The 25611-nt window shown below is 44.4% G+C and overlaps 1 protein-coding gene across 1 annotated transcript in view; it reads right to left on the bottom strand.

The window, feature by feature from the left end:
- Nucleotides 1–25611, bottom strand: part of TDRD5 (tudor domain containing 5) — an 89264-nt gene that overhangs the window by 26749 nt on the left and 36904 nt on the right. The window contains exons 15-16 of the mRNA XM_066624534.1: nt 25175–25355; nt 23763–23868 (exon numbers count right to left, since the gene is read on the bottom strand). Coding sequence (XP_066480631.1) covers nt 23763–23868; nt 25175–25355 — 287 coding nt within the window. The remainder of the gene's footprint in view (nt 1–23762; nt 23869–25174; nt 25356–25611) is intronic.

Here is a 25611-nt window from a genome sequence, read left to right as displayed (position 1 = left end):
AAGGAAGCTTCCTTCCGTAAATGGAAGTCTTGCCCTAATGAAGAGAATAAAAAGGAACATAAACTGTGGCAAAAGAAATGTAAGAAGGTGATAGGGGAGGCCAAGCGAGACTATGAGGAACGCATGGCCAGCAACATTAAGGGGAATAATAAAAGCTTCTTCAAATATGTTAGAAGCAGGAAACCCGCCAGAGAAGCGGTTGGCCCTCTGGATGGTGAGGGAGGGAAAGGGGAGATAAAAGGAGACTTAGAGATGGCAGAGAAATTAAATGAATTCTTTGCATCTGTCTTCACGGCAGAAGACCTCGGGCAGATACCGCTGCCCGAACGGCCCCTCCTAACCGAGGAGTTAAGTCAGATAGAGGTTAAAAGAGAAAATGTTTCAGACCTCATTGATAAATTAAAGATCAATAAGTCACCGGGCCCTGATGGCATACACCCAAGGGTTATTAAGGAATTGAAGAATGAAGTTGCAGATCTCTTGACCAAGGTATGCAACTTGTCCCTCAAAACGGCCACAGTGCCAGAAGATTGGAGGATAGCAAATGTCACACCTATTTTTAAAAAGGGAAAGAGGGGGGACCTGGGAAACTATAGGCCGGTCAGCCTAACATCCATACCGGGTAAGATGGTGGAATGCCTCATCAAAGATAGGATCTCAAAACACATAGACGAACAGGCCTTGCTGAGGGAGAGTCAGCATGGCTTCTGTAAGGGTAAGTCTTGCCTCACAAACCTTATAGAATTCTTTGAAAAGGTCAACAGGCATGTGGATGCGGGAGAACCCATGGACATTATATATCTGGACTTTCAGAAGGCATTTGACACGGTCCCTCACCAAAGGCTACTGAAAAAACTCCACAGTCAGGGAATTAGAGGACAGGTCCTCTCGTGGATTGAGAACTGGTTGGAGGCCAGGAAGCAGAGAGTGGGTGTCAATGGGCAATTTTCACAATGGAGAGAGGTGAAAAGCGGTGTGCCCCAAGGATCTGTCCTGGGACCGGTGCTTTTCAACCTCTTCATAAATGACCTGGAGACAGGGTTGAGCAGTGAAGTGGCTAAGTTTGCAGACGACACCAAACTTTTCCGAGTGGTAAAGACCAGAAGTGATTGTGAGGAGCTCCAGAAGGATCTCTCCAGACTGGCAGAATGGGCAGCAAAATGGCAGATGCGCTTCAATGTCAGTAAGTGTAAAGTCATGCACATTGGGGCAAAAAATCAAAACTTTAGATATAGGCTGATGGGTTCTGAGCTGTCTGTGACAGATCAGGAGAGAGATCTTGGGGTGGTGGTGGACAGGTCGATGAAAGTGTCGACCCAATGTGCGGTGGCAGTGAAGAAGGCCAATTCTATGCTTGGGATCATTAGGAAGGGTATTGAGAACAAAACGGCTAGTATTATAATGCCGTTGTACAAATCGATGGTAAGGCCACACCTGGAGTATTGTGTCCAGTTCTGGTCGCCGCATCTCAAAAAAGACATAGTGGAAATGGAAAAGGTGCAAAAGAGAGCGACTAAGATGATTACAGGGCTGGGGCACCTTCCTTATGAGGAAAGGCTACGGCGTTTGGGCCTCTTCAGCCTAGAAAAGAGACGCCTGAGGGGGGACATGATTGAGACATACAAAATTATGCAGGGGATGGACAGAGTGGATAGGGAGATGCTCTTTACACTCTCACATAATACCAGAACCAGGGGACATCCACTAAAATTGAGTGTTGGGCGGGTTAGGACAGACAAAAGAAAATATTTCTTTACTCAGCGCGTGGTCGGTCTGTGGAACTCCTTGCCACAGGATGTGGTGCTGGCGTCTAGCCTAGACGCCTTTAAAAGGGGATTGGACGAGTTTCTGGAGGAAAAATCCATTATGGGGTACAAGCCATGATGTGTATGCGCAACCTCCTGATTTTAGGAATGGGTTAAGTCAGAATGCCAGATGTAGGGGAGAGCACCAGGATGAGGTCTCTTGTTATCTGGTGTGCTCCCTGGGGCATTTGGTGGGCCGCTGTGAGATACAGGAAGCTGGACTAGATGGGCCTATGGCCTGATCCAGTGGGGCTGTTCTTATGTTCTTATGTTCTTATGTAAGGCCTAAAGAAGCCTTTGGTGGGCTGGGGAAACCCTCTCTGGCCCTCAGTATACCCTCTGGGAGTTAGGGGAGCAGAGCTTGCCTGTGGGCTAAATGGGAGGGGGCTTGCTGCAGGCAACATGGAGGCTCTCTGCAGGCCGCATCTGGCCCAAAGGCCAGGGTTTGGGCACTTCTGATTTAAACTGTGCAATAGCTCTTCCTGATTCCTCCCTCTGGTTCCCCATCCTGTTGAGCATCTAATAATCTTTATTCTTGTGCTAGAATCTAGCACAAGAATAAAGATTATAAGAATGCATTTTGTATAGGGCCACATTTGTAGATTGTCATTTCCAAACAGTCAGTCCACATTGTATTGGCAACCTTCAGTCTCGAAAGACTATGGTATCGCGCTCTGAAAGGTGGTTCTGGAACAGCGTCTAGTGTGACTGAAAAGGCCAATTCGGGAGTGACAATCCCTTCCACACAGGAAGCAAGTGCAGTCTGTCCCTGGCCTGTCTCCCTGGCTATGGGCCTTCCTTCTTTGCCTCTTTGCCTCAGACTGCTGGCAAAGTGTCTCTTCAAACTGGGAAAGGCCATGCTGCACAGCCTGCCTCCAAGCGGGCCGCTCAGAGGCCAGGGTTTCCCACTTGTTGAAGTCCACTCCTAAGGCCTTCAGATCCCTCTTGCAGATGTCCTTGTATCACAGCTGTGGTCTACCTGTAGGGCACTTTCCTTGCACGAGTTCTCCATAGAGGAGATCCATTGGGATCCGGCCATAATCCATTCTCACGACATGACCAAGCCAACGCAGGCGTCTCTGTTTCAGCAGTGCATACATGTGCATAATACAACTGCTAAAGCACTAGCTGGGGCTGGATGTGGTGCCATTACACATCCATTACATTCTCTCAAGTCTAAGGGCTTTCATTTTTCTGCTGCCACTTCTAATTGCTGTAATGTTCTTGTAATTTTGTAACCCCTGCTAACTGGGTAAGAGGCACTTTTTCAAGTAGGTGCTCCTCTAATTTAGCAGGGGGAGAGTAACTAGCCCACCTCACCCCAGCAGTGTCTTTTCTAGTGGCTGTCTGCTGGTGCTCTTTTGCTTCTTTTTAGATTATGAGCCCTTCTGGGACAGGGAGCCATTAGTTATTTGATTTCCTCTGTAAACAGCTTTGTGAACTTTTCGTTGAAAAGCAGTATATAAGTACTGTTGCTATTAATATTATTATATATTCACACAGTCATGTTTTTGACTGGATTTTGTTTGTATTCACCTATAGAGTCCTTATAATTATTAGCAGCTATTTTTTGTTTTAATATTCAGTTCAGTAAGACCTTTATTGGCATAAAATACAGAGAAAGAACAGAACAAGACAGGAATGTACAAAGACAACACAACATAAGCAAAAACATCAGTCACTGCCCAGAGTCCCAGGGCTCTGCCTGGCTATTACCCCAGATAAAAAGGAAGCAACATTATCCAGAGTCTCAGGATCAGGAGTGGAGAGGAGAGACTGAAGCATGGTTGAATCCTCCCAGCCCTGCATCCTAGCTAACAATGGACCTAGAAATTTCTTGCGTGACACAACATGTAGCGGGCAATAAAAAAAGGTATGCATTAAAGTCTCAACACAATCCCTACCACACTTGCATTTCCTCTCTAAGTAGGGGATACCGCTGAACCTGCCCGTTAACAAGGCTGATGGAAGAGCGTTACACCTTGCCAGTGTGAAAGCTCTCCGGGCCTGTGGGCACACCAGGTGGTAAAAGAAGGAGGCCGGTTTCCCAAAACTGACTGGAATATGAAGATGGAGTGGAGAACATGTGGTTCTGGCGGCACTAAACAGCTCTTGTTGTTCAATATCTAGAATTCTTCCTTTGACAATTCTGTAAGCTGCATCACAACCAATCATACCTAACTCTTCAGTGTCCAGCCCTATTGACTTAATTTTAGTTAGAAGATCAGTGATCTCAATAGGCAGGACTGGATCCGATAATAATTGTTGCATTAGATCAGAAGAGGTGGGGTTAAATAAAATCCTAAACCAAAATTTCAAAAGTCTTAACCATACAGTAGTCCTTAGTCGAATTAACCCCACCTCGAGACACAGGACCGAGTAGGGAACGCACCTGGGTAAGCCCAAAATCTTCCGTAAAAAGGAGGCTTGGATGCGTTCTAGTGATTGGTTAATAACCTTATACCAGACAGGAGAACCATAAAGAACCTGGGAAAGAACCTTTCCCTTAAACGCCTCCAGAGCAGCCGGAACATAACCATTTCCGCAGGTGAAAAAGAAACGGGAAATGGCTGAGGAAGCTAGTTTGGATGCGTTCTGCACTGCCCTGCGATGAAAAGCCCAAGTGAGTCTGTAATGGAAGTTGATACCCAGGTACTTAAAATGCTTAACCTGTTCCATTTTGTTACCATTACAAGACCACTTAAAAGCTTTCCATCTATTAGCAAATACCATTATCTTAGATTTAGCATAATTGATCTGCAATTTGTTGGTCAGAAAATACTCTGTGGCACGACTGAGCAGACGTTTCAGGCCAATCCTAGTACGAGATATCAGTACTGCATCATCCGCGTACAGAAGTAGCGGCACTTGGCTTGTGCCAAGCTTTGGACAATGGCCATCTACTTCCTTCACGGAAGGGGCAAGATCATTTAGAAATAGGTTGAAAAGCATGGGGGCCAAGACACAGCCCTGTTTGACCCCTTTGTTAGTGATGATGGAGTGAGTTAGATTCCCCCTCCAGGAGCATCTAACCCTACACGAGGTATTTAGATGGAGGGACCTAATCAGCAGCAGTAATCTTTTATCAATCCCCATGTCTTCCAACTTGGCCCAAAGAAGCTCCCTATCCACAGAATCAAAGGCACCTTTCAAATCGAGGAAGGCTACATAAAGATGGGCCTTACATATCCTGACCTGCTTATAGGCCAAATGAGACAGTATCAGGCAATTATCCAAAGTTGATTTGCCCCGACAGAAGCCAGATTGCTCAGGGCCTAAGATGCCTTGCGAAGTAACCCAGAGAGTGAGTTTATTGCAAAGATATTTAGCATAGATCTTACCTAGTACAGAAAGCAAACTAACAGGCCGAAAGTTTCCTGGTATGGTAGGGTCACCCTTTTTATGAATAGGCACGACTGTTGCTGTAAGCCAGGCATTGGGTAATAGGCCAGAGCTGTTGATCATTGTAAAAAAGTGGGCAAGTAACTGGGCCCACCATTCTGTGTCACCTTTTAAAAGCTCGGGTGGTATTTCATCTGGCCCTGCGGCCTTCCCTGGCTTCAATTGCATAATTAGCTCTTTAATTTCATCAGGGGTCACAGGAGGCCAGATAGGCAGATCCACAGAGGTAAAGTCTGGGTTGGTGTCCGGGGATTTGCTCTTATCATAAAAAAGATCTGTAAAGTGTTGAACCCATGTGGACGAAGGGATAATAGCAGGGTCGTATGTTTCTGATCTACATGAACCCGCTACAACTGCCCAAAATTGTTTATTATTTTTGTGTTGAATCGCTTGATGCAGCTTGTTCCATTGAGTTAAAACAAACTTTTTCTTTTTCTCTGTCAGTAAAACTCTGAGTTGTTTTTTGAGAATGGAGAGTTTAACTAAACAACTGGGGTCGTTGTACTTTCTAAAATCTAAATAAGAAGCCCTGATACACATCTTAAGATCCCTACAATCACTGTCAAACCAATCCTTTTTGTCAAAAGCACTGCATGTCTTAACTGACATGGGCCTGGTACTCAGGGCCTTAAAAATGTATCCAATAAAACCTTCAAAGGATTTGATTTGAATAAAGGGATCAGAGTCCTGTCGAATGGCCGATAAAAAATCTCTGCTTGCTGGTTCCGTACATAAACGATGGAAGTTTGAAGAAAGAGCACTGTTAGCCACAATTTTATACCTACACTCTAGATTTGGCTCTACCTCAGCTTGTGATGGAACACTCCCAGAATGGAGGTCAAGGACCAAGATTAAAGGTAAATGGTCACTATAGGTTACATCCCCAATGGTAAAATCCTTCACATGGTGCTTCATTTTAGTGGATACCAAAATGTAATCCACAACGCTGGCGCCACGAGAGGATACAAAAGTAAATTCATCAGCATTGGGGAATTCTTTTAGACCATTAAGCCAAATCATGTTAGTGGTAATGGAAAACTTAGCAAGGGCCATACCGTTGGCATTATAGTGTGCATCTTTGGACCACCTGCTTAGTGCACAAAAGGGGGGGAGGGAGCTGTCATCATCCACATCCCAGGCTCTGCGGAAGATTTCCGCTGAGTTCCCTACCCTCGAATTTAAATCGCCCAGCAAAAGAATTTCAGCATGGGGATGGGCCCTTTTAAGCTCATTCATACAAGTCAATAGATCATTCCAGAGCTGGGTCCTTTGTAAGCTACTAAGCAAAGGAGGAATATAGGTGTTGACGCAGATTAAGTCAATGTCTGCAAAAGACACCCTCAGTGCTTGTATCTTACAACAACCTGGAAGGATGTCTAAAGGGCATGACTTAAACCGCTTCAGTACAAGGCTGGCTAAACCCACCGAAGGTCAACCATTAGAGGTGGGTTTAGTTGCAGGTACTGCAAAAGCCTTGTAGCCAGGGATGTACAGATGGTCCACAACCCATGTCTCCTGCAACAGAATAATATCAAACGTTCTGAGATAGCTTAAGAAACTGCTGTCATTTTTCTTATTCTTCCACCCTGCAATGTTCCAGGAAAGAATTCTTAGTTGGGAAGAAGTAGCAGGGGCTGGAGAAGCATTAATTAGTCAATCTTTGCTCCCTGATGGACACTCAGCACCAGAAGGATGATAAGACATGCATCTACTCAGGGCTAAGTTGGTCACATGAGATGGTGTAAAATCCCCGGAATAAGGGATGGAAGTTGCCTCAGTGGCTACTTCTGAAGCAGATTGAAGAGCAGATGCTGGCACTGGAAGGGTCAGAGAATGTACTTCATAGGTCAAAGTTTCCGTATTATAATTGAGAAGTTCTGCTTTAACCCTGTCCAGGGATCTGATGATATTTAATTGTTCTGGTCTTGTGAGTTCCTTGAAGGCGCTGATGGCACCCTCCACAATGTCATCCCCCTCCAGCTGTAATTCCATTATCAGATCTTTAGCCACCAGTGCAGGAGGATCTGCCCTAGGGCCTTGTTCCATTGACAAGGGGCCTTTGGGGGCTGGGAGCGCCCTTGGAATGAGTGCATGGTCATCAGTAGGTAAATGCATTGGGAGGTCAGTAGTAATTGAGTTAGCTGAACCTGAATTTTGGCCATTCACTTCTGTGTCCCCAAGGAACCTGGAGGGTAGGTGGGAGCCAGGAATCTCTGGCAAAGCTTTACAGGACTCACGAGCTGATTCCAATTCCTCATCGCAGGGAGCAGCAGACGTTGCCCCTGATGGTACCCCATCCAGGGCTTTAGATAAGAGGTTCATATTAGGCTGTGATGAACTTGGGGAAGATGACAAGACCTGGGCTGAGTCCCTAGGCAATTGTTGGCTAGCCACAATATGATGCAAGACCTCCTCCGAGTTAGTTGAATGGCACAGCAAACCCACTCCATTGAGATAGTCCACCTCACTGGCCGATTCATTCATCAGCGCAGGCTTAAAGGCTTCAGAAGGAGAGCTATCCATAGGCTCAGCTGCTCCAGTTAGGGGGGGTATGCAGACGGAGGGTGACTGAGCTCCCACCATCTCAGATATCAACGAAGAATGTGCCTGATCTGGTGCTTGAGGTTCGGTGCCAACGCCAGAAGGCTGGACTTGCCATTCGCTATTAGAAGATGAAGATTTCAAGTGAAGCAAAGCATTTCCCAAAGATTTAGTGGCAATCTTTAACTCATTAACACTCGGCAGCACCAAGGGGCTTGAATCAGGAGAAAAGCAATTGGCAACTCCCACGCTCTGGGTGCGATTATCTCTCCTCCAGTGACTGGGAACAGAGCCAGCCTGCGCAAGGCTCGATGGAAGGAGAGGAGGGGGAGGGGGAGGCTGCATTTTTGGGAGCAGAGGTTTAATAAACATGTCGGCAAACACCCTCCGCAAGAAAATGCCAAAGGACCGAAGAAACAAACTCTTCCCATGCAGCTGGCCTGGGATCCGAGAGGTGCCAAACTTCAAAAGAAGCCGGGTCCAATTTGGAGACTGAGGAATCCAAGGGAGTTTTATGATTTCCTGCAGATCAACACAGTCAGCCTGAGATGGATCAAGGTGTAATAATCTGCATAGAGAGTCTTTTGCCCTCAGTTTGTTGGCCCAGCGCCCCTTATGAATGGGAGAGTCCTGAAATTCCAGCAGTATCTGATTTTTCAACAAACAGTAAGCAGCTTCTCCACAATCCAGATTCTCACGCAGCCCCAGCTGTTCAGCATCCCGTGGTTTGTTAAAGTTCAAACCCAGAGCTTGAGCAGAGAGGGAAGATAAAGGTGGTTGAACAGCCTTGTGAAGTAAGTCCAGCTGGGCAAGGATAGTATTAAGATGTTTGCATACAAAAAGAAGCGTGTTTCCAATGATAATATTGTAATCGCCCAACAAGGTCAAGAAGCAGTTACTGGGGCCGTTCTGCTGAGATAATGACTGCTTGTCCTGTGGAGAGGGAGCTGAAAGGGTGGGTGAGGGAGGGCAGGCTGACGCCGTGCCAATATGACTGAAGGGAGACTGGTAATTCCTCTCTGCCTCTGATTTGGAAACATGAAGAGCTTCATATCTGTTGGGAGAAGCGAGATTCATGAGCTCACCTACTGTGTCTGACCATGCTGGGAGATCCTCCAGGCGTAGCTGCTTGGCTGACTTGATAGGAGAGTTGCCCTGTCCAGGGGAGTGTTTATGCCTTCTCCTCTTCCCCATCGAAGCAGCTTTTTAAAATCCACTGCAATCCAAAGACAAGGGTGCAGACTGGAAACAGCTGGTAGTGTTGCTTTGCTCTAGCAGGACTCAGGAAGCATCCAGAGGAGGAAAAAGAGTCAAAGGATCCAACTAAAGAGAAATATCAGGGCATAAAGCAGGAGCACAGTAGCAGGGATCCTACCAGGTGGCCATCTTGGAATCCTCTCCTGTTTTAATATTGTTACATTACAAATATCTCTATAGTATATTTGCTGTTCCTAGTAAGGTAGACTTTTGTAATTGACTAATGGTGCTTGTGCTTATCCCAATGGTGTCCAAGTGCTTTTCCAGGTGTTTCGGGATAGCACCCAAAGCCTCTATGACTATTGGGATCACTCTAGCTTTTTTGTGCCACAGTCTTTCAATTTCTATTTGTAGGTCTTTATACTTGGTGATTTTCTCCAGTCTCCAGATAAAGATTTTCTTTATCTTCTATTCTACTGTCACCAGGTACTGCAATGTCCACTATCCAGACTTTCTTATTCTTCTTGTTGATGGGTATGTCTGGTGTGTTATGTGGCAAATGCTTTTCGGTTTGTATTCTAAAATCCCAGAGCACTTTGACTTCTTCATTCACTTTTTCAATTTTGTGGCTCCACCAGTTGTTGCTTACAGGCAGTTTGTACTTTTTACACAAGTTCCAGTGAATTATTGTTGCAACTTCGTCATGCAAGTTCCTCTGTAGTCGGTCAGTCTGCTCAATCTTGCAGCAGCTGACTAGGTGGTTCACACTTTCATCAGCTTCTTTACACAAGCGACATTTGTTGTCTGTAGATGTTTTCTCAATTTTGACTCTGTATACATTTGTCCTTAGTACCTGGTCTTGGGCAGCCAAAATTAATCCCTCTGCCTCCTTCTTTAATCTATCTGATCTTAGCCAGTGCCAGGTTTTGTTGTTATCAGCCTTTCCTGCAATGTCTTTTGTGTATTTTCCATCGAGTGCTTTGCCTTGCCATTTTTCTTTCCTGATGTTCATTTGATCTTTTTGATAAGCCTGTTTTGTTGTTACTGTATCACCGTCCCCAGTACTTAGCATGCTTTCTTGAAAAACCAGCTTCAAGGCATCTTCTTCACTACCAATTTTGCAATGCCCTTTTCTCTTCTTGTACAATTTGGTGCACTTGTAACATACTACTCCACCTACACTTCTGGGTAAATAAGGTCTATCAATGTTGCTGCGTGGATGTAGGACATGATTCATTCTCATTATCTACCTGGTCTTCCTGTCTAGCACTTCTAATTCAGCCTGGGTCCAATCTACTATGCCAGCTGTGTACCATATGACTGGAATTGTCCATGTGTTCATTGGTCTGATGGCATTTCCTGCATTTAGTTTGGATTTCAAGAACTTCTTCACCCTCCTAACATTCATTACTAAGTCTTCCTTTTAATTTCTGCATATTTAATGGTTTCCGCCTGAAGAATGCCGAAATGCCTGCAGGGATTTTCTGCTTCCAAACACTTGATGTTGTTTCCATACAGCATCTCAATTCCTTTGGTTCTCACCACTTTTCCCCTGTTGATAGGGTTGCACATTTATCTAATCCAAACTCCATTGCTATATCTTGGCTATATATTCGGACAGTTTTTAGCAGTGATTCTATTTCAGATGTTGATTTTCCATATAGTTTTAGATCATCCATATAAATGAGGTGGGAAAGCTTGGGAGATGTTTTGGATGCTTGATAATCCAAATCTGTTTTGTTCAGCAGTGTTGTTAGAGGAATAACTCCCCCCCCCCCAGTATCCCCATCCCCCACTGCTTTCTCTCAGTTGGCAAGAAAGATAAGCAGAGGCCTAGAATGCTGAACTTAAAAGGTCTTTAAGACAAATCCTCCTTCAGTCCTCAAGCAGCAGTATCTTACACTTTTGGATGAAAGTCAAAAATGGGTAAGTGTCAAAACAGCCTTATTTAACTTGCAAATTTATTTTGGCTGGTGACAAACGTAATAACTCTATATAACAAACATGTTCACATGAGAAACCTAAACAAAAATAAAGAAAAACATGAATGTTGATGATCATGGAAAATTGGATGAAGCACATGGACGAAATTTGAGATTGGTTCTAACTGAAAATGGCTGAAAGAGCTAAGCGATGAAAGTCAAGGTTTTGCTGCATCTCTACAACAAAAACATCACCCATTCCAGTGATGAATAGCCACATATACATTAGAGGACCCTCCTAGTGAGTTCAAAGGGATCCCAAAGGAACACTGCAATGCAGTTCTGAAGCCGCTGTGGACAGCTAAGTCTCCTTCACACTGAAGCAGGAAATGTGCCTCCAGAATCAGGAATGGCAATGTGTGGAGTGGCCATTGCAGCACTACTTGTTCCAAGCAGCAGCTGGCCTTCCAGTATTTGAGCAGTGATTCCCATTGTTCAGTTCAACTGCACGTTGGTAAGGAGTAGATGTAAAATTGTCTCACAGGTTGGCCTTGATGCAATTAAATTCTGAGGCAGCAATCGAAGGCATGCGCCAGCCTGTACTTAGGACTGAGCAAATACACAGAGTGAGACAGACAATCTGCTAAATGTTCACAAAGTCATACTGCTTTGGATCTTTTTAAGATGATTAACCTGAGTCAGAAAAGTTTTGGCATCAAAGGCTCCAAGGAGGATGCTCAAGAAGCTGCCATTGCTTTTCTTGGAGAGATGCTGATTTTGAACACTGTAATGGGCTTTTTTTTTTTTAAAGAACCAAATCAAACTTTGCAGTTTGTTTAAGTTTAATTAAATTCTATTCACTAAAAGGCTAAAGTGCAAGTTATCTCAAATCTCTCATTAAGCTACTGATCAGCTGTGAAGATAAAGAAATCTAACAGAGAAGGTAGAACACTGCTCCGTAAAATACACGCTATCACTTCACTAGGAAGGCTGCTGGGCATTTCTGGAAAGCTGGGCAAAAGGAGGAACTTTACAGCATATTGCAGATTTGTTGCTACATGAAAAGGACAAAGAAACAGACAGCTACACTTCACTGATGCACCTTGCCAGAGCAACATGTTCCAGTTAAATCTGCTTTGATACATACAAGTGACACCATGAAACAAGCAAGCAAAACACCAGAACCCATTTCAGACCATGAATGGAGTGGATTGAGCCATGCTTGGATTGTAGGTCAAACTGCCAACCATAAAAGCATGTCAACCTCACACAGGACACCTAATGGCTCTTCTTCTCTGGTTTGGGCTGAGCTACCTCACAGCTCCACAGTTTGCATGGTCAGAAAGAGTCACTCTTGACAAATCCATTAGCCACCAGGTTTCATTCTTCAGGTGGACTACCTGCCTTTTTAAAAGCAATGTGTACACTTATTCATGGATATAACTTTTTTCTTTATAGGGAAAGTTTTTAACAAGCTGAAAGATTGCTCCAATAATTATTGGGGGGGGGGGGGCAGGACTGAGTCTCATGGGTACTAGCCAGCTAGCACTACCCCTAGTTAACCTCACTGTATTCCCCTTAAATAAAAAATAAAAAAGACCCCAACACTAAATAATAACAACAACCTTTCTGGTCATCGGATTACTCCTCTGACTTTATTCAAGGCGGTTTACATTGGAAAGCGTTTCTAAATCCCTCAAGGAGATTTTTACAATCATAAAGGTTCTCTCTTTCAAGAACCAACAACATTTCAGATGGATCTTCCTGGTTTGGTCTCACTTCTGGCTTCCACTTCTCCCACGCAGGCTGACAAGCAGCTCCATCTCTCACATGGAGGGCAGCCAAGACACTCTTGCTCAGCCAAGAGCAGGTGGAATCACTCAGCTCGGCTTTGTCAGCTGCTTCAAGGTCTCACCATACTCAGCCATTCAGGGAGCTGCCTCCTTGCTGCCCTTGAACTGGCGACCTTCTGATGTTATCTTCAGGCTAACGGAGGCTCTACCCTCTAGACCAGACGCCCTTGTGAGAGAAAGGCACATCAGTACTGAACAGAAGGATACTATTTCTAGACTGAACCTATTGTTCTAAAATATTACATGCACCTTCACTCTTAGGGTCTGTTCACATTTTAGCCCCTTAAAGAAGCATATACCACCATTTCATGATCCTATGGCAAACTGACAGGAGATCTTGGTTATTGGTAGGTTCTCTCAAATCATTAGCCATCATCTTAGATGATGTTTCAGTACTGAAACTGGACCCAAAAGAGAGTGTAGAGGCTGATGTAACAGGCAATCCTTACCTGGAGATCCACTGGCACAGTGGAGATCAACCAGCCTTGATTGTCATAAAACGTGCTAGAAGGCACATCTGTGACAATTCAGGAGTAAGCTGAGCCAATGGGGAAACCTGTGCCACCCAGCTGATGCTGCATTCACTGGAGTGGTTATCAATGGAGGTAAGAAATGTGCAAGGGCGGAAAGAAGGCAGGGAGGGTGGAACGGGTGGATCAAACCCAGGAGGGAAGTGCAGGTTCAGCAGAGCAGGCTTCTGTGATGTATCCTAATCCCTGTCCCAGGCCTCCTGGCTTTACGCAGGGCTACTCAGACTTGTGCCTGATATTTAGCAAGCACAGATCTGAGTAGCCCCAATGGGGAGGCTGGGGTGTAACTCAGCATAAAGGGGAAAAAATATCCCCTTACCCAAGGAACCCTCCAGCCTACTTCAAAGCTGTGCTGGATACAGTGGCCTTGTGCATGTTAGAATTATCAGAAATGCAGTGAATGTTAGTTCAGGCATGCCCTGGTATATGCAGGAGATCCATTTTGGAACCCCCCCCCAATTACCTGAAACTGTGGATCCTGGGAAAACCCCCCACCCTTCAGAGGCACTCCCCTCACCTCTGGAGGCTCTTCTGAGCCCCGCAGAGGCCACATACGTCTGCTCACAGCCTCTGAGGGCCTCAGAATGGCTATTACAACAAAATAAATGTCGGTTTCTTGGCAAAAGACATTTTTATGCCTTTAAAAGGCATTGCGAGGGCTGATGAAGTCAATGAGGGCAGAAGTGACATTTTTTCATTGTAACAGCCATTCTGAGGCCCACAGACTGTGGGCAGGTGTGTGCGGCTTATGTGGGGCTCAGAAGAGCCTCCGGAGGTGAGGGGAACACAGTTTTCCTCCTGTATGTGAAGTGGATACAGGAGTGAAGGCTCCTGTATCCACAGATCTGGGGGCTCCCCTATATTTCCCAATGATCTTAAATATTTTTGGAGATCTATGTTAAGTGTCAGAAAATATTGCAGTTTACCAGGAAATATCAAAGCCAAGCAAGCACTTCTGGCCAATGATCAATTATCCTTATTTATATACTAGAAAAGATTTACAGAAGGCAAATCTCAGGTCTCAAACTCTTCAGGTATCAAGGTAGTATATTTAAAGATAAATAGATCCCTTTGTTTCTATCGATATACAGCAAAAGAACAGCATTTAGCAGGCATGGATGGGAGGTGTTCAAAACAGTGAAAAAATGAATTTCTTTAAAAATTTCAGTTCTATTATGAGGGAACCTGAAGTTCTTTGACAAAGGTTAAGATTACAGGAGGTACAAAGGAAAGTGATGGAGGCAAACGAGAGGACAGAAAAATTGTATAGCAGTGGAGAGCAAAGGCAGGGTGATAGCAACAAAAGGATAAAAGACTGTTTGGGGCACTGAAGTCCTCCCCGACACCTCTAAAACTGCCAACCTGCCAACACCAATATAGTTCCACCATTTCCCCATGTCTCAGCTTTCATGCATGTTAAAAAATGGGAATGATTATAATCATTTCAGGGTTGCCCGTTTCTGCCATGCTGCACAGTTGATAAGAAAGAAAATTGAGAGTATAAATTGATGATTTTATGATTTTATATATGTGTAAAGGAATGTTGGTTTTAATTTTGTGTATTTTGTTGTGTTGTTTTGTGACTAGCTGGTCGGATGACCGTTAATAAAGTATCTATCTATCATCATTATCTGGTTCTTCCAGAACTATCACACAATGAAGTCCAGAGACACCTTGTGGAATCTGGTTGGAATCCAACTCAGACATACTTCAGAGACCTGAATTAACTTTCTCCTGAACCTACTTACATGGCAATAATTTTCTAAAGGTTGTTATTGCAAAGACCGAACGACTGAGATATTACTGCTGTTACATTTTCACCCTCAGAACCACTATGAGAGGTAAACTAATGAGAGAAACTTGCACATAGTCACTCCATACATGCTTCAGGTTGAGTAGGATGGTGGTGGAACACAGGTCTGGCACCAAGTAGACAATGTCTACTATACCACACTTGTACGTGTGAATGAGGCACTTGATCGACTAGCAGTTAGAACTTTTATATTGCCTCACACACAATGCTCTGCAAGCCAAGACTATTCATCACATTCTGCTGCCAATCATAAAGGAAAGGTTTCTGTTAAAGCTGTGCAAATGCATGTTTGAACAAGCTTCAGTTTGCAACCAGAAACAGTGCACATAGATGATGAAGATACATGCAGCTAACATTCTTCCTTTATATGATATCATGAAAAATATGTATACTAAAAAAACACAAACAAGTCTAACACACTTTTTTTTATATTATGCCACAATAGGCGTTGGCATATTGTGGCATATTGAGCTTCCTCAGTTTGCATGAAATATCTAACCACTTACTTGGGCACCTGCACACAGACTTGCTAGATACTGTTTTTTAAAAATTGGAGATGTTTTCTAAAAATGTTTCTTGGGGCCTTGGGTACACCTGAAGTCGGCATCTCGCACCTAGTGAGGCTGATCAAAATAAAGCCAGTGTAATTCCTTCTGCACACCATCTTATGAATGTTCTAAACTGCAAACTTTGGGGCTCTACTTCATGCAGCCTCTCTTTTCCCTTCTCCACTGCTCCTTTTGCTTTGCTTCCAAATAGCCTGATGAAAAATTCTGGAGAGTTCTAAAGTTTTGGCCCGTTTTCATTAACCTTAATAAAAGTATTCGGATGTCAAAGGGGTCTGATGTGGAGCCATTGAAGACAACAGTGCCCTTCATGTCCTTGTGGAATGATCTGATGATGCTGAGTAGCCTGGGTGGACAGGTCATGGTTCAGGTCATGGTTCAGGATGTGGACATGGTTCAGGGACATGGACAGGATGTGGACATAGTTCAGGATGTGGACACAGATCATGGTTCAGGATGTGGACTCACCTCCCTGCATTACAATCTCTGCACATGAACTGGAGATTGTCCATGACTTTGTGTACCTTGGCTCAACGATCTCTGACACTCTTTCTCTCGATACCAAGCTAAACAAACACATCAGTAAAGCAGCTACCACGTTTTCCAGACTCACAAAGAGAGTCTGGTCCAACAAGAAGCTGACAGAACATACCAAGATCCAGGTCTACAGAGCAACTTGCATCCTGAGTACACTTCTGTACTGCAGTGAGTCATGGACTCTTCACTCACAACAGGAGAGGAAACTGAACGCTTTCCACATGCGCTGCCTCTGACGCATTCTCGGCATCACCTGGCAGGACGAAGTTCCAAACAACACAGTCCTGGAATGTGCTGGAATCCCTAGCATGCATGCACTGCTGAAACAGAGACGCCTGCGTTGGCTCGGTCATGTCATGAGAATGGATGATGGCCGGATCCCAAAGGATCTCCTCTATGGAGAACTCGTGCAAGGAAAGCGCCCTACAGGTAGACCACAGCTGCGATACATCTGCAAGAGGGATCTGAAGGCCTTAGGAGTGGACCTCAACAAGTGGGAAACCCTGGCCTCTGAGCGGCCCGCTTGGAGGCAGGCTGTGCAGCATGGCCTTTCCCAGTTTGAAGAGACACTTGGCCAACAGTCTGAGGCAAAGAGGCAAAGAAGGAAGGTCCATAGCCAGGGACACAGACCAGGGACAGACTGCACTTGCTCCCAGTGTGGAAGGGATTGTCACTCCCGAATCGGCCTTTTCAGCCACACTAGACACTGTTCCAGAACCACCTTTCAGAGCGCGATACCATAGCCTTTCGAGACTGAAGGTTGCCAACAAATAATAAGAGTATTACAGACAGTAATTTAGGGTTTGGGTAAATTCTGTAAGATACCTGCAACTGATGTCCTATATTTGAGTGCCATCTAGCTGCCAGAAGCTGGAATACAAGAACGCAAGAACTTGTCCTACTTGAGCATACCAAGGTCCACTTAGTACAGCATTCTGTCTCTAGATGCTTCTAAGCAGCTCACAAGAAGCTATGAAAACATGGTTCCAATCCTTAGTCACAGGAAACAGCTTCTGAAGATGGAAATGCAATTCAGCTCTTATATCTTTTCTCCAAAGCACTGAAAATGAGCAAGGAGGAATACCTGCTAGAATACTTATATCATTTTGAATGGATTAGGGATCCCCAGAATTCCTGGCTGAACTATGACCATAGTAGAAGGGTGGAAGGTTCAGGGAGAAGGGTGGAAGAGGACTAGGAGTGAAGAATGCCATCAAGGCATCAGGACATGGTAAGTTATGGCAACAGCGTAGCATACATACAGCAACAATGTTTCATTGAACAGACTGCAGCTGGCAAAAAGGTTAGGGAAGAGGCAAAGAAACAAGAAACAGAGGTCCACTAAGGAAAGGGTTAGCCCCAATCCCAGCAGCCTCGAAGCCAGAGAAATGTCTCAGGCCATTAGTAACCAGCCTCTAAACAACTAGGAAGTTAAAGGTGAGTGAGTGAGAATATGAATAGGAAGTAGTGGTGAGAATATGAGTACTATGATGACTGATTGATTTAGCTGTTTTCCATTCAGCTGTAATACAGGTTGAGTTTCATTATTGGAGAGGGTTCCATTCCCAGAACTTACTGGATGGCAAAAAAGGAACTAAAGCAAATCAATTTAAAAAACAAAGTCCCTTTGCTCCAGTGATTAAAAGGTCTTGCTGACCTTTTGAAATGCACACAGAGGCAATCAGTCTCTCTCCAGGTGCTTAGGCTTCACTAGGAGGTAGAAATCCCTCCCTTCATCAGGAGCCATAGTGAGAGGAAAAGAATAGAGCTGATAATCACTGCCATTTAACCTTCTTTCATGTGCTCAGGGGGAAGGGAGGGGTTTGTCTTGTGCCTGGAGAGAGCATGATTGTCAGTTAACTGCCCTCTCGCATTAAGGAGGCTATTGTTAAAGGACTGTTTTCCTTTAATTTAAAGGGTAATTCTCATCACATTGAGATAGAAAAATCTGGATAATTAGGTTATACCTTGCATGACTGTCTCTACAACAGTAAACAGCAGTTTTTTAAACTGTGATTTCAAAGGGATGGATTTTCCCCCTTCTCCAGAGATCAGCACATTCCCTCAATTGCAGTGGCCATTGAGTTGAGTCAATAGCCAGATTTGAGTCAGATTTGTTGAGTCAAATCTGTGCATTAAAAAATCAGTGTATAACAAGGTTGGACCTGTAATTCTAACTCAGTGTAGATCTGATGTTTTAGTGACCAATAACCACCAATATGGAATCATTTCTACAATTTTTAATTTTTATTTTTCATGTGGATTAATATGTGACTAAGTTGATATTTTTTATGGTCCCCCAAAAATGATAGTTTCACAAAGGTTTTTATTTCCTGATCTGAGTCTCTTCTCTCCTCTGTCTCTTGTGGGTGTGGAAGTTAGAGCAGCTATTTTAATCTCATGGCATACAATTAGTTGACGAGGCACACTATGCTGATTGTGGGGACTCGAATCCTACAATTGCATTACTAAAAATTTTTATGCCATTAAAGGTTTACTACTACTACTACTAAAAATTGACCCTCCCCCAAACATCCATGGCACAAATGTGCACCATTCAAAGCACACCAATGTGCCATGGCACACCAGTTGAAAATCACTGGGTTTGAGTGTTAACTAGAAGTGGAAGCCCAGGGCTTCCTAGGCTGAGCACAAGCAAAGGACAGATCTTTCAGCTGTTCTCCCAAGCTTCACATGTTCATACTGGAACTAGTGGAAACCACTCCCAATCCAAGCTATCTTTTATACCCCTAAGGTACCCAATTGGAACAGGTGTGTACCAAAAAGCCCTGTCAGAGTGATGTACTTCCTGGAGGCAACTCTCTGTCACTCACCCCCCTTTCCGACTAGAGGCCCACAGCAGCAATTAATCTCCCAATTAAGGTGTACTTGGGTACCAGAAGAAGTCTCAACTTTATCTCAAATTGCCCTGGCCAGGAATACAAAGTGAGATAGCAGAATGCCTCCTTGCTGTTAATCAAGCAGAGCTCTGGCCAGCTGGCCCCAAGTGGTTACAGCACACAAAACGGATTCAGCTTTCAAAATGGAGTCAAGTCTGGACCTAAATTTCTCTTGTTTTTCACAGGGTGATAGACAGTAACGGGCTGCCACCTCCAAAGTAGTGAGTCCCTATTCAAAGGGGAATGGCATGTTAGAAGAGTTAGGACCACTAATTCATTTCATGAATCAGGCCCCCAATCCTATCCAACGCAGCCACATGCAAAATGTTCTCCAAAATGGCAATCAGTGGCACATTGTGTGTGCTGCCATTTGGCTTGTTACAACAGCAGAGAAGAATTGGGCTGTCCTTTAATAAAATTGTGGCCCATTTTTATTCCAATCTGCTTGTCTTGTGTCTGATGAAGGCAATTACTAGGACAATCATAAGTGATACCAAAAGTGTGCAAGCTCCTTCCTATGGGGAGGGGTGACCAGAAGGCAAATGGGAGAGAAGTAAAACTATTTTACTTACTTCTGAGTAAGCCCTGGAACCACCTACGGGTCTCCTCAGACATACACCTCTTATTTTGGTGGCATATGTCCAAAGTAGGAAAAGGGAGGGGAGGTTTTTGAAAGAGATGATAACATCCACCAAGTGCCATAGTTATCATTTCCCATCCCACCTCCTGGTTCTTACCCCAGAATGCCTGGTTCTAGCCCCTCCCTGCCCGAGTTCTTCCCCCTGCACAGGCTGACCTGCTCAACTGTGGGAGCAGGCTGCCACTACTGCTACCACTTGTGGTAGTGGCTCCAAAATAACCACCAGTGACACAATGTGTGTGCTGCTGTATGGCCTGTTAACAATCAGAGTAGGACTGGGATGCTCATTTTACACACACACACACACACACACACACACACACACACACACACACACACACACACACACACACACACACAGAGATCTCTCTGTGTGAGAGAGAGAGAGAGAGAGAAATAAAATTGTGGCCCATTTTGACTTCCACCCACTTGTCTTGTGTCTTTACAGGAGTTATGCATGCAATTACTCAGACAATCATAAGCAGCCAGAAACATCTTCATTAATCAAGAAAAATGCCTTCTGAAAAAATAAAGGTATTCATCATCCACTTAAAGACAGTGAGAGAGGGAGTCAACTTGGGCCCCTCCAGGAAGAGAACCTATTAGGACCAACCTAGGTTTATCAGACTTTTAAAAAATACAATATAGAAATAAGTAGAAATAATCAAAAAAGATGCTCAAACATTTATCTCCCTATATTTACACATGCTTGCAAACTGCAGGAGCTGAGTTCTTTGCAGGGTAATTAAGCAGCTACAGTATCTGATTTTTGAATAGCCTCAGGGCTTGAGGCAATTAGTTAGCTGATACTTCCATCACCTTTTAGCGACCCACAGTTTGGGAACCAGTGTTCTAGTGTATCTTCTTTCCACCTTTGTTTAAGTGAGAGATGACTTATTTGGAGGAGTTGGGCTGGATGCTTGAAGCACAGTCAGAAAATTAATGATAAAGCCTATGAGTCCAAATGAGGGAGGAATGGAAAATTATGACCACAGCTTCAGAATACTGAAGGAGTGGAGGAGACAGTTGGGGGCAGCAACAGAAGGAAAAGAATAGTCAAGAACCCAGTGTGTCCATGTGAAAGAAGTGATTGTTCCTTTGCTTGGGAACTTGCTGCTGGTTTCATCTTGGAGTTCTCACCTTTTAGTTATTAAAAAAAAAAAGCACGTAAGATCTGTCTCCCCTACCTGAGATCAAATGGCAAGATCAAATAAATAACTCCAGTGCAGGCAGAGCAAAGGAATTACCAAAAGCTATCTAGTGAATTTTATGACTGAGCTGAACCCAGATTTTCTAGGCTGGTATTTGGTCATGGTGCTCTCAAATGTTGCGGCATTTTTCCCACCATAGGAGCTACAGGAAACAGTAGTAGTAGTAGTAGTAGTACTAGTAGTAGCAGTAGGCGGCAACTTTCAGTCTCGAAAAGACTATGGTATTGCACTCTGAATGGTGGTTCTGGAACAGCATCTAGTGTGGCTGAGAAGGCCGATTCAGGAGTGATAATCCCTTCCACACTGGGAGCAAGTGCAGTCTGTCCCCGATCTGTCTCCCTGGCTATGGACCTTCCTTCTTTGCCTCTTTGCCTCAGTCTGTTGGCCAAGTGTCTCTTCAAACTGGAAGAGGCCATGCTGCACAGCCTGCCTCCAAGTGGGCCGCTCAAAGACCAGGGTTTTCCACCTGTTGAGGCCCATTCCTAAGGCCTTCAGATCCCTCCTGCAGATGTCCTTGTATCGCAGCTGTGGTCCAGCTGTCTCACGACATGACCGAGCCAATGCAGGCATCTGTTTCAGCAGTGCATGCATGCTAGGGATTCTAGCTCATTAGCACATCTCCTGGCAGTCTGCTGGACTTTGCTGCGAGCAGCTCAGAGGACCTGCAGGTTGCGCTCACTGGGACAGGCCTTGTATGCTGCTTGAGCTCTCCTTTTTTCTGTTGCATGGTGCAGAGTTGTTGATTTGCTTGTCAGTTTTCACCCTAAACCCCACACACCGTTAACGGTCCGTGGCGAGGCAACACCTTACTGGCTGGGGGCTGCCCAGCTTAAGGCGGGCGGTAGCTGCCCAATGAGATGCAATTATCTCTCCCACCACCGGAAGCAGCCCCTGGCATCACGCTCTACGCCAATCGAGTGAAGACTTATAACCGGTAAACTGCTGCTTCCCGTGTTGTGCCAACACCATATGGCAAAGTTGGAGTGTCCTCTCCAGTGCGCGAAGCCTGGGTAAAGAAGGTATGGAGGATAGGCTGTTACCCATGCAGCAAATCCCCTCTCTCCACATCGCTGGAATGGTCCAATGGAAAGGCAGAAGCCAATACAGGAAATAGAGGTGTGCTAAATAATGAGTTGGCTGCATTTTGCATTGGAGACAAGCCAGAATAAAAATGGAGTAAATTTTATATGGTGCTGCTTCATCCTTATTCCAATCAGAAGACTGATGAGCCCATAAAAGGAAAAAATACAGGTGCTCTCACCTTCATGAATAGCGAGTGTTTCTCCCTGTTTAGGGCAACTAGGCTCCAACACAAGAGGTTTTAGATGAACTCATAAACAGAGGCCCCCACTCGTCTAAGGGAATCTAACAGAATAGCTAATGGCTCTAGTATACCTCCTCCAAAAGGAAACCCATAAGCTTTGGGGAATACCAGTGCATAGGCTCCTAAGGTAAAGGTTCAGTGCTAAATAGAGACTTCATTTAGAGAAACTTTCTAAAATTCAACTGAGACCTGTGTGGGCAAGTCATCCTTTCAGGAATTTTCAGAGCTTCTTGCCTGTGTTCAACATCTTTGTACTCCCTAAAGATGTACTCCCTTTGTACTTTGTAATCCCTTTGTAAGCAATTCCCCCAAACCTTCCTCTGTCCTGTGGCCATCTTGGAAAGAGATGTAGGCAGCACTTCTCCACATTCTAAGTCCCTTAACTAAATTAGAGTTGGGAAGAGGAGACAGCCAGGATATTCTTTTGCTGCTTCGCTTTTTTAAATGGCACCAGTCACTAACTCAGTTTATGAGAGCTCACGCCAAGGCCTCCTACCTCTACACAGGCAGCAGACAGAATCCAGTCACATCAGGGATCTTCCTGTTTATCATGTCTTCCTAACTCAAACTGAGAACATATACGAATTCAAACTGGGAATACAGAAAGGATGCTGTATACGCAATAAGCACCAGAGACTTACTCCAACAACTTTACTCTTTATGGATTTGACTTTGTCTTGTGGCTCTTTTATGCATCTAGTCTACCAAGTCATTTTGAGATAGGAGAGTGACTTGCAGAAATAATGTTCGACAAGTAGCTTTCTTTTAAGTACACTCAAGTTATAGATATTTCTCTAGGTCAGCCTTTTCCAAACTGTGGATCACAACTTGATTTCTGGTGGGTCACAGGCCCACCTCAATCAGGGAGCTGCAGGGCAATATGGCACACAATCCTGAAGTCACTTCAGGTCATGCCGACATGTGACCTGCTTCATTGGCCGCATCATGCCACATTATGCCCTGGCTGCCTTGCAGCTTCTTGATCCAAAAATTGGGTTGTGGGTCACATCACTGTTTGGAAAATGCAGCAGGTTGCGTGCCATATTATCCTGTAGTTTCCTGTCACTGTGAGCCTGGGACCCACCACAGTCAATGAGGAGGGTTGTAAAAGTAAGTAGTTTGGAAACCACTGCTCTAGGTTTTCTTGAGGAGCTCCAATGACTAACTCTGGTGCAAATCAAATGACAATAAGACAACTTACATTTGAAAGGAATATATTAATAGAAAAAAAATAAATACAAACTATACAACAGGAAAAACACATACAAGGAAAAAAGGAACATTTATCAGCACTGAAATTGGGTTGCAGGACATGAGGCAGAAATCTCAAATGACACTGGACTCAAGAACAGTGTCCAATTAAGTCTTCAAAAAACCACTTCTTATGTCTTCACCTTCCTCAGACTAAGGGAGAAATAACCACCAGATGTAGCTAAACGTGCAGATGCTCCTAAGGCAACTGTAGGACAGCAAGGGATGCGGAATGGGGAGGACCCCTGAAGCTCAGTAGTGAACACAAACGTGTTGTGACCTGTATTTCCTCGATAAGAGTAGTTGCTGGTGGTACACAAAGCAACAACTTGGGTCTTGGTGACATCATCCACCTTCTTCTCTGAAGGTGCTTCTCCTGAAATACAGGATGGCACAGGGGTTATATTGTTCACAGGATCCAGATTTAGGCCCCAATCCTATCCTTTCCATTCCCCACTGAAGCATGCCTTACATCTGGGAGGGGGGGGGGTGTCCCAGAGGTCTCTCCTGTTTCCTTACCCAAGGGTAAGCTTCTGGTGTAGAAATAGGTCTACTTGGACCTACACCAGCAAAATCATTGGTACAGGTCCAAGTGGTTCCACGAAGGTATATCGAGGTCTCGAAGGAGGATAGGCTATTACTGATGCCTCTGCCACTGATATTGCCCTATTCTGCATCATATCATGATGATATTGCATCATTCTGCCCTGGTTTCCTCCCTGTTCAATCCCACTCCATACCTCCTTCCTGTGCTGACTTATCCCTGTGCCAGGGAACACTGAAACTCCATGGTGTGAGTAGCAGCCCAGGGTCCATGATAATGTGTGTCACCTTCTACACTAGTTCTGGCAGTGTAAGGTCCACATAGGACTGGGCTGTTTTCTTATTTCAAAAAGCTTTATGCAAATCACAGTTTGACCCCAATTCAAACTTTTACACAAGAACCATTTCCCCATAACTCCTTCCTATATCTTTCTGCTAACTTTGGAAAGCTAGAGAACTTAATTATTATTGTCTAGGTCTTCCAACATGGACATAACTATCCAAATAGGGTACAACACAGATATTCAACAGTGCAAGTCCTAGGAGTGATTGTCATTAGAGTAACAAGATTCTAGAGCACGGGTGGATAAACACTGTGTCGGGGGGCCAGGAAAAAAAGAAACGACACTTCAAATTTGAATAAATTTACCTAAACGAATACATTAGAAATTGAACTTCTATGAATGAATGAATTGTACTGAGCTTATTTAATACACATTAGAACTATAACATACAAGCATGTAGAACTACATGAGAACTTGCCACACCTCTTGCACAGTGAAAACTAGATACATATGAAGACATAAGTTGTTCAGAGACAACTGAGGGCGGGGTTTAAATAATGCCCAAGGAAAAGCAGAAAACACATGGAGACTACATGGTTACCTTGCTGTAACTCGGCCTGCAGCTCGCATCTCGCACTTGTGACCAGCAGTCACAGGCCAGTATGGGCTCCAACAGTCTCTGATGGGCCACAGGCTCACTGGAGACTGGGGGCTCCCTGAGGGCCGGATTGGAAGACTCTGAGCACCATGAATGGCCCCCAGGCCAGGGTTTGCTCACCCCTAGAGCACTACTGTAACATAATTTATATAGCTAAATTATGCACAAATACGTTTTTGCTATAAGCCCATATGTACCATTTTGTTTGTTGCTCAGCTCTAAGGCAGAGGATGATAGAAGAGGTCGGGAAAGGCAGGTAGGCAATTCGCCTTTATCCAGACAAATCCGACGTGGCTCTACTAATTGTTGAGAATGGGCAATGGAGATGTAAAACTCCATTGCCAAAGAATCAGTTGTAGCATCAGAAGAGACTGTTGTCTGCAATCAAATGAAACAGGAAAGAAACCCAATTAGTGCACAATGAAGCTCATGACACCATCAATATTCAATGGAAGGCGCCAAAGTCAATGATTAATACTTTGTGTGGCAGAAGAGTTTCTCACATGCACACAACTATTTGGAGCACCAAACACTAAATTGGAGAGGACATGTAGCGGACATACACTGGAGAGTACTAACTGTTCTAGCTTTATAGCATGTGTCCAATGTACATTTACAAACATGCTTCACATTT

Source organism: Tiliqua scincoides, chromosome 4 (genome assembly GCF_035046505.1).
Source record: "Tiliqua scincoides isolate rTilSci1 chromosome 4, rTilSci1.hap2, whole genome shotgun sequence".
In the NCBI taxonomy this organism is placed as follows: domain Eukaryota; kingdom Metazoa; phylum Chordata; class Lepidosauria; order Squamata; family Scincidae; genus Tiliqua; species Tiliqua scincoides.
Note: the sequence above shows the minus strand (reverse complement) of the source record. Positions and strands in the feature narration are given on the sequence as shown.